The following is an 8368-nucleotide window of genomic DNA, read 5'->3' as shown; positions in this document are numbered from 1 at the left end:
AATCACCACTTTCCTACTTTCTAATTCGCAGATTAAAAGGAGCGTCTTTTAGGATGTTTGTTTTGCATGTTAATTATGAATGATGGGATTTTACCGCTAAAATTAGACTGCAAAACTAAACGACTGGTTCTCAAAAACTAGTTTTTTTGGATTATCATCACTAACTCATCAACCATGGAAACTTTTAAAATTTAAAATTTATTTTCGACTATAACAACTATCAAGTAATTGATAGGATGTTTCGTTTAGTTATATTTTTGGTGGCACCAACTTGGATTGTTGCCCTATATTTTTCTTAAACAAAGTTAACTGCTAGGTTTTCCTAATTTTGTTTCTTAACCTAAACCCTAAACTTATATATAAATATTGTTTTTAGAATAAAGCAAAACGACAAAAAACTAACGCAATTTGTTTTATTAAAGATAATTTATATAATCATATTATTTTGTTTTAAAAAGTTATTTTAAGTTGCGACTTAATTATAATATAAGTTTGTTATGTTATTTGTTAATACACACTCCTACTATTGTCACAACCCATTTAAAACCCCACCTTAGTGGAGTACACCTGTCGACCGTCCGGTTCTTCCCTGGTTAGTGGGAAACAAATTCTGTCACACTTTTAATTTCCTTCCTTCGTGATCCGTGTAGCAGCAGGAGAGCAGTGAACCCCAGAAAGTGGAAGTCAGGTGTCACGCTGGGAGTTGGCCGACCGTTCGGAATGGAGGCAGTACTTAAGGTAAAATGAAAAATCCTGACGCCACTTTTCCATGCAATCTTCTTCTTCCTCAAACTCAACTTTCTGAAAATCTCAAATTCTCCTCCTTCTCTCTAAAACCTCCCTACCTTCTCTCTAAAATTCTAACCCATCTACTGTTCCGATCACCATTCAGATCACACCTGAAGACTCCTGGTGGTCTCCTCTCTCACTTGAACCGTCCGGTTTCGAGTTTGTATCTGACTTTGGAAACCTTAGAAGAGATAGTTCCTACCAACCTACTTTCAAAGACCTAGCTAGATATAGAGGTAAGGGAAGCTTATATAGTTTAATTAACATTTCTCTGTATGGTTTGAATGTATGTCTGATTTAATGTATACTTGATATCTAAAGTATGTTGCTTGATTTCTTATGATTGAAATATGATATGTTATTGTATGAATTGTATGATAAGTATGAACTATGAATTCTGCACTGATGTGAGTATGTATAAAACTTAGAAGAAAATGTAAATCTGTGATCGAAGGTCATTAGGACCGTTCGGTTCCCCTTTTTACCGTTCGGTCTGTTTAGACTGTTCGGCCTAGCGTGTTTGCTAAACTTAGTTGCTTTCCTTTAATTATTTCATTGTCATATATTTAAGAACGCTGGTCATAAACCAAGCGTTCGGCCCTACAAGTGTTCGGCCTTAGGCTGACACTTAAAATATAAAACTTGCAAATCTGATATTCTTCCTTTTGAAACCGTTCGGTCACTTAGTGACTGAATGGTCTAGTGAGTCTTTATTATTGAAACATCCGGTTTACGTGACTAAAGTCCTTTTACTCCTTTAAAGAGTTTCTCTTTTCTTAGTTCGTTTGGTTTGAGAAGTGTTCGGTCATAGACCAGCCTTCGATCATGATTAGTATCTGTTTCATAACACTCTTTGCTGAACCGTCCGGATGACTATCACTTATAGTCCATCCTTTGGGTCACGGTCTTATTCTTTGTCGGACCATCCGGCCAACCATTTGACATTTATTCTGCTATTCAGTCTCACCTTTGATTTGAATGTCCGGTTACTTATTTGAATTCTTGATACTCAATTCCTCATCTTGGTTAGACCGTCCGGTCACTATTAGTTATAATTCGGTCTTTGGTTTGGTCCTGTTCATTGTCGAATCATTCGATCAACTATTTATACTTCCTTATTGGGGTCCGGTTTTCTCTTGCCTGACCATTCGGTCACACCTTCTTATCTTACTCAATCTCTTATTCTATCTTTGATAATCTGGTCGTTTTCTTGACATCTTTCTAGTCTGAAAGTGATAATGAACATATATCGAATTTGGTTGAGTAAGGGAATTCCACTGGAGGAATGTCTCATGAATTTGGTGATGATTGGTAAAGTATGAACGTGGGAATGACTCAGGTGTCGTCCTGATCCTGATATTCCGTGAGGACGCTTTCTCAGGTAGAGAAAGGTCACTCATGTGTGGGAATGGCAGGAGGTCCGCGGTTATATGAATAGATAACCGTTTGAGGACTAACCTCGGGTGGCAACTGATAAGGAAAGACAGTTACTACACCACACCGGGTGCTAGGGACGACCGAGCTACATGTTCATACCGTCCGGACAGTGTCTTATGGGTCAGTCATGATTAAAGGAATGTAATTTGCATGTATAGAAATTGTATGTATGTATGGTTGATTGGTTTGAGGTTGCATGTTCTCTTGTATGATGAAATTAATTAATTAAATTTACATAAGCTTACCCTTATTTGTTTGTCTTTGTCTATGTTGTCGTTCGGTATTCGACCGTTCGGTTATTCCTTTCATTGCAATGATCATCCTTTGGGATGTGAGCAGAGGGTACCTTGGAAGATATTTTGGAAGATACTCTGGAGGATGCTGTGCAGGCCGAGCAACCCGTGGAGGCCGTGCCTGAAAGTTATGCAGGACCGTCCGGTCCTTAGTTTAGTTGTTTTCATTGCCTTGTACTTTGTAGATCATTCTGTATAGGAACCTTTTGATGATTGACCGTTAGGTCAATGAACTCTACGTAAAACCGTTCGGTCTATTTTGTAAACATTGTATTTAACTCAACTGTTGTACAGTTTTAACTTTTAATGATATTCTCCTATCTGTTTCACCTCTATACTTATTCACTACTGTTCTCCTTTATTGTTCATGTTAATTCCTAAAATGAATTATAACTTTGGGTTATATTTATTGGGATGTTACATGATCCGTTTTATTGATTTGTATAATCAAAATTTAAGCCTTACATGTATAATAAGAAATAGAAGAGTGTACATATATACGTAAAGAATTATTGCTAGTATATATATATAAGCAATTAAGGAGATAAGAAATAAATGGACAAATAAATTTTAGTCAGAAGTTAGAAGTAAATAGATATTTATAACAATTTTTTTTTCATTACATGTACATCTTACATGTTTAATTACATTTTAATGATATTGAAATATTTTTCAATAAGCAGATGGTATTACGAAAACATCAATCATGTTAAAAAGAGATATTTTTTCCATTGATTATTACATTATGTAGCAAGCGTCGTCATATACTTTCCATTTGAAACTATACATCACACTTTCAAACTGTTGTAGGGTGTGATTTTCATCATCACCAGTTCATAATTGACGTTCAAAATTAGTGCAAATAGTAAGAGTGAAATCTTAATTAAAAATATAAGATAGATGAGTGTTCTTACTTAAATGGAACGAGGATAATTGCCTGTGTTGATTCTGTCAAATATTATCTTTGTTCCGTGCTACCATTGGTACAAATCATGTTTTATTTTTTTCTATAAGTCTTTTGTAATTCAATAGCAAGTCAAAGTGAGTTCACCTCATTAAACCCCTATTTATAGAGTTTATAAGAATTTGACCAATTATTTACCTCTTAATGATCATTAATACAAACCATAACCGTCTAATCGTAGTCATTATGACATTAATTACGTTTTAACTCTGTTCAACGATTGTGAGACTAAGTGGTTGAGAGACGCTTTTTTACACATCCACCCATGTGGTTTTGTTTCTGCAACGGTAAGAATGAAAATAATTTTATGGTATAAAATGATTAACCATCTTTTTGCATTATATCAGGTTATGAAGAAAATAAAAAGATTAAATATACTTTTAGTTATTAAATGTTAATATAAAATTAAAAATTATTAATATTTTAAATTTTGATACAACTTAACATTTAAATATAGCTTTTATAAATTGTGTTAATTTTTTTTATTAAAGATTAAATGATATTTCTTATAAACATTAGTAACTTACTAAAAATGTTATAATTAATTAAAAAAATAATTTACAGTAATAACAAAATATAATTATGTGTATAAAATAATGGTTACAAAAATATAACTATCCACTTCACGTTCAGCTAGCCCTACCCCATCTTACAAGTTTAATCATCAACCCCAATTGATAGATCACCTACAAAATGTGACACCTAGATAGCAAATATACTCTAACTATAGTTGTATATGCTGTGATATTGTTCTCTCTCTATGGAGAAAGGGGAAACTATCATATAAATATGAATAAATTTATATCATAATAAGAAAAACAAAATTTAAATGATAGAAAAGGATTTTTATTTATTTATTTATAATAAATAATATGGAACAGGCTTTTCTCATGTTTCATTAAACTATTAAATAATTTTGTTCTGAATTAAAGTGAAACCAAAAGATGTTTATGTAAAAGGCAAGTAATTAATTGGCTTTATATTCTTTTATATTTCATCTTTCTTTATCAACCTGAAGAAAAAAAAAATTGCATTCTATCTTTATTTTTATCTCAGAATGACAAGAAAAGTGTTTTGCTTTATAAAATGGTTTCCATTCACTCTACATAATGTTTTCACATTATTTATCCCTAATTCTATCCAGGGTGGCCTGACACGTGAGCAGCTCATTTCGTGAAACCGTCGACGATAAATTATATAATGAATCATTTTTCACGTTTTTCTTTCCATTTTATTTCCTAGCCTATTATTATTTTCTTTCTACCTTATTTTATTTTTTTCACTTCTTCCACCTATCTTATCTTATTAATATATACCTATTTTAAAATTTCACTTTTAAAGAAATTAATATGAAAAACACTATATTTAGTTAAAACGATTTTAAATATATAGCTTTAAGTTTATCCTTAACTTTATTCTTAAATCAAAATAGTGGATGAATAATCAACATACCCATTTAGTATGTTGTTATTAGCTCAAATACCGCTTCCCTTCATATTAGTGTTATTATTCCCATTATTAATTTTTTAAAAATTTTAATTTTGATTCTTTATTTTTCATTTTTCTTTCATTATTAATTATGAATATAAAAAATAGCTATAACTTAACGACTTTTCAAACCACATGTCTTTTTTATATAGTGTAGAGAAAAAGTAGACACTTCTCATTTAATAATGCGATAATCTAAATAAAAGAAAACATGTGTAATTTTTCTGTCCAAAAATTAAAAAAAAAATGGTGATCTTTAATTTTATTTCAACATATTTAATATTAAATTATTTAATTTTTAAAATTTGAAGCATTAATAAACAAGTTACTATCATCCCATCCAACTTGTCCATCTACCATCATCGTGATCGAGTGAAGGTGGTGGTGACTCACCCTCTCTCATCACTCACCAGCATCTTTTCTTCTCTTCCCTCTCTTCCTTCTCCTTCTCAGACTCTGTTCAATAATCTCTGACATAGGCATCAAAATTCCCAAACCCAAACAATGAAGAAACTAAAACATTATTACCATCAACAGCATCATCAACAACAACGAAAGTACATTGTCCCAGTAATCACCATCGCCTCCTTCATCTCCCTCATCTCCCTCCTCCTTTTCGCCCTCAGACTAACCTCCCCCGACGCCACCCTCATCTTCCCCTTCCCCCTCTCCGCCGTCATCTCTGCCCCATCCCCCTTCGTCGAGTCCAAGCTTCACGCTCTCCCACTCCCTCCCCCATCCCCTCTTCCCCCCGTCCTCGCCTACCTAATCTCCGCCTCCGCCGGCGACGCCCCTGCCCTCCTCCGAGCCCTATCCGCCCTCTACCATCCCCGCAACCGCTACATCCTCCACCTCGACCGCCATTCCTCCCCCGAGGAACGCCACCTCCTCGCCGCCCACATCGAACGTCACCCCACCTTCCGACAATTCCGCAACGTCCGCCTTATCTCCAAAGCCAACCTCATTACCTACCGCGGCCCCACCATGGTCGCCAACACCCTCCACGCTGCCGCCATCGCCCTCTCCGACACCCATTACTGGGATTGGTTCATCAACCTCAGCGCCTCCGATTATCCCCTCGTTACCCAAGACGGTTCGTCACTTCAAACTCTTTCTATTTTTGGTATGCTCCTTCTTCTTTCTTTAACCGAATGGTTTTTTTATATTTTGATTGGGTAGATCTGCTGCACGCGTTGTCGCAATTGCCACGGGATCTTAATTTCATTGATCATACAAGTGACATTGGGTGGAAAGAGTGAGTGTACTTAATTAAATGCATTCTCCCCTTTTTTGTATTAGTTTTGCTCTGTACAGTTAGAAAATGTCTTGTTTTTTTAGTTTGTATACTGAAGAAACATTCCTTTTTAGTTCATGCACATACAATTTTTAATCTTTTTATTCCGTACACACACTATTGTATCCAATTTTCAATCCTTCCGCATTCTATTATACGCATTCTCCTGTATAAGCTGAAGTTAAAATAGAAGAAATTAGAATTATAATAATCCTTGTAAATTGGAACTCCTGATTCATTATTGGGGGTTAAAAGGGATGTTTTTAATTGTAGGGATTGAGAGATTTTTTTTTCTTATTATAGAAACTAAATGAGTAATTAAACATATTTTCTAATACTTAACTGCATATTTAGTATGAAGTAGTGTGAATGAACATTTTGAACTTTCAAGTTCTTATTGCATCAATGCGGTCCTTTTCCTTTGAGTTTCTTTTATTTACAGGAGTAAATATTCTATGGTGAGATGATTCAAACATTTTCATCCCATTACAAACTATTATTTTTTACGTGCTGCATAGATACTAGATTCCATTTGCTTAAGTTATAATTTTATCTCAATTGGATGGAATGAGGATAGAAGAACCTGTCTGTGAATGAGAGAAAATATGAAAGATACCACGCCCTAATTGGAATCTAGGAGGCACACATAGCACAATCACTTATTTCAGGAACTGAAATTTCAATCAAGTATATTTTTAATAATATATTGTTTTTCATGTGAAACCCTATGAATGCGTTTTATTTTAAAGCATTGTTATGCTTATGTGTAGTCATCAACGGGCAAGGCCTATAATTATTGATCCGGGGTTGTATATGACTAAGAAGCAAGATGTGTTTTGGATAACACAGAGGAGAAGTAAACCAACGGCCTTCAAACTTTTCACAGGTGTTCATGCATTTCTTATGTCTATTTTTGTTCTCTGGATTTTATGTCGGTTGCCAACATTTCATAAAATGACCTGCATCTGGCCATGACGTCAAGTTTTTTGTACTCTTTGCAATCACAATGTGATCATAATTGTTGCTTCATTTGTTTGCAATTTTCTATAATGACAAGAATTGCAGCGAAATTCTGACTGTGATTTCAATTATATGTTCTAGCTTGTTGGTTGCTGTTTCAATTTTATGGGTTGTAACTTGCTCCGGAGTCGGGGTTTTCTTCATCAGAAGCAAGGTTTTGGTTTGGACTTAATGTGATTAATTAAGTTGTTGGAGCTTAAGAGTCTTGTTTGTGTAGGGAAGAAAGCTTTAGTTGTTATAGTTTTTAGGTGATTACTGTGCCATTGGATGGACTTCATTTGTGGATAAGAGGACATAGGATAACGTATGTGCTCTTATCCAGGTTATGTGCCCAAGAACCTACAAATATATGATTACCTAGATGTTTTTCTTCATGTTAGGTTCGGCTTGGATGGTACTATCAAGATCTTTCATTGATTACTGTATATGGGGATGGGACAACCTACCTCGTACTGCTCTCATGTACTACACAAATTTCGTATCTTCCCCTGAAGGGTACTTCCACACTGTCATTTGTAATGCTCAAGAGTTCAAGAACACAACTGTTAATAGTGATCTTCACTTCATTTCTTGGGACAATCCTCCCAGACAACATCCCCACTACCTTTCTCTCGATTACATGGAAAGGATGGTTGACAGCAACGCCCCCTTCGCGAGGAAGTTCCACGGAGACGATCCAGTATTGGACAAAATCGATGCAGAGCTTTTGTCCAGAGGTCCTGGGATGGTTGTTCCTGGTGGCTGGTGCATAGGAAGCAGGGAGAATGGGAGCGATCCTTGTTCTGTAGTTGGTAATACTACTTTCCTTAGGCCTGGCCCAGGTTCTAAAAGGCTTCAAACTTTGATCAGTTCAATGTTGTCTGATGAAAATTTTCGACCAAAACAGTGTGTATGACAAAAGCCTACTGCTAACAGCACTGGTTTCTTGACATTATGTCGCTTGCCACTTGCTTCAGTTTTTTTTTTTTCTCTATTTAGTTAACCTGATGGGTGAATTCATGTACCTGTTCAGTAGGAAATGTAAATATTGCGATTGTAAAGCACAAACACGATTTTTTTATATATTGACAAGAATTGAAGCTA

At 35.0% G+C, this 8368-nt stretch overlaps 1 protein-coding gene across 1 annotated transcript; it reads left to right on the top strand.

Moving 5' to 3' along the window:
• Positions 1-5311: 5311 nt before the first annotated feature.
• On the top strand, positions 5312-8368 carry LOC106758089 (beta-glucuronosyltransferase GlcAT14A). Its single transcript, XM_014641002.2, has 4 exons — positions 5312-6064; positions 6151-6226; positions 7036-7151; positions 7666-8368. The coding sequence occupies exons 1-4, from the start codon at positions 5476-5478 to the stop codon at positions 8178-8180; spliced, it is 1296 nt and encodes a 431-aa protein (XP_014496488.1). The 5' UTR covers positions 5312-5475; the 3' UTR covers positions 8181-8368.

This window comes from Vigna radiata, chromosome 4 (genome assembly GCF_000741045.1).
Source record: "Vigna radiata var. radiata cultivar VC1973A chromosome 4, Vradiata_ver6, whole genome shotgun sequence".
NCBI lineage: Eukaryota > Viridiplantae > Streptophyta > Magnoliopsida > Fabales > Fabaceae > Vigna > Vigna radiata.
This window is presented reverse-complemented; position numbering and strand designations above follow the sequence as displayed.

Excerpts from the sequence above, each read along its gene's own strand:
- LOC106758089 (XM_014641002.2), top strand. The coding sequence starts at position 5,476 with ATGAAGAAACTAAAACATTATTACCATCAACAGCATCATCAACAACAA. Across the intron at positions 6,065-6,150 it reads TCCCCTCGTTACCCAAGACG|ATCTGCTGCACGCGTTGTCG; the intron begins GTTCGTCACTTC and ends TTGATTGGGTAG. Across the intron at positions 7,152-7,665 it reads GGCCTTCAAACTTTTCACAG|GTTCGGCTTGGATGGTACTA; the intron begins GTGTTCATGCAT and ends TCTTCATGTTAG.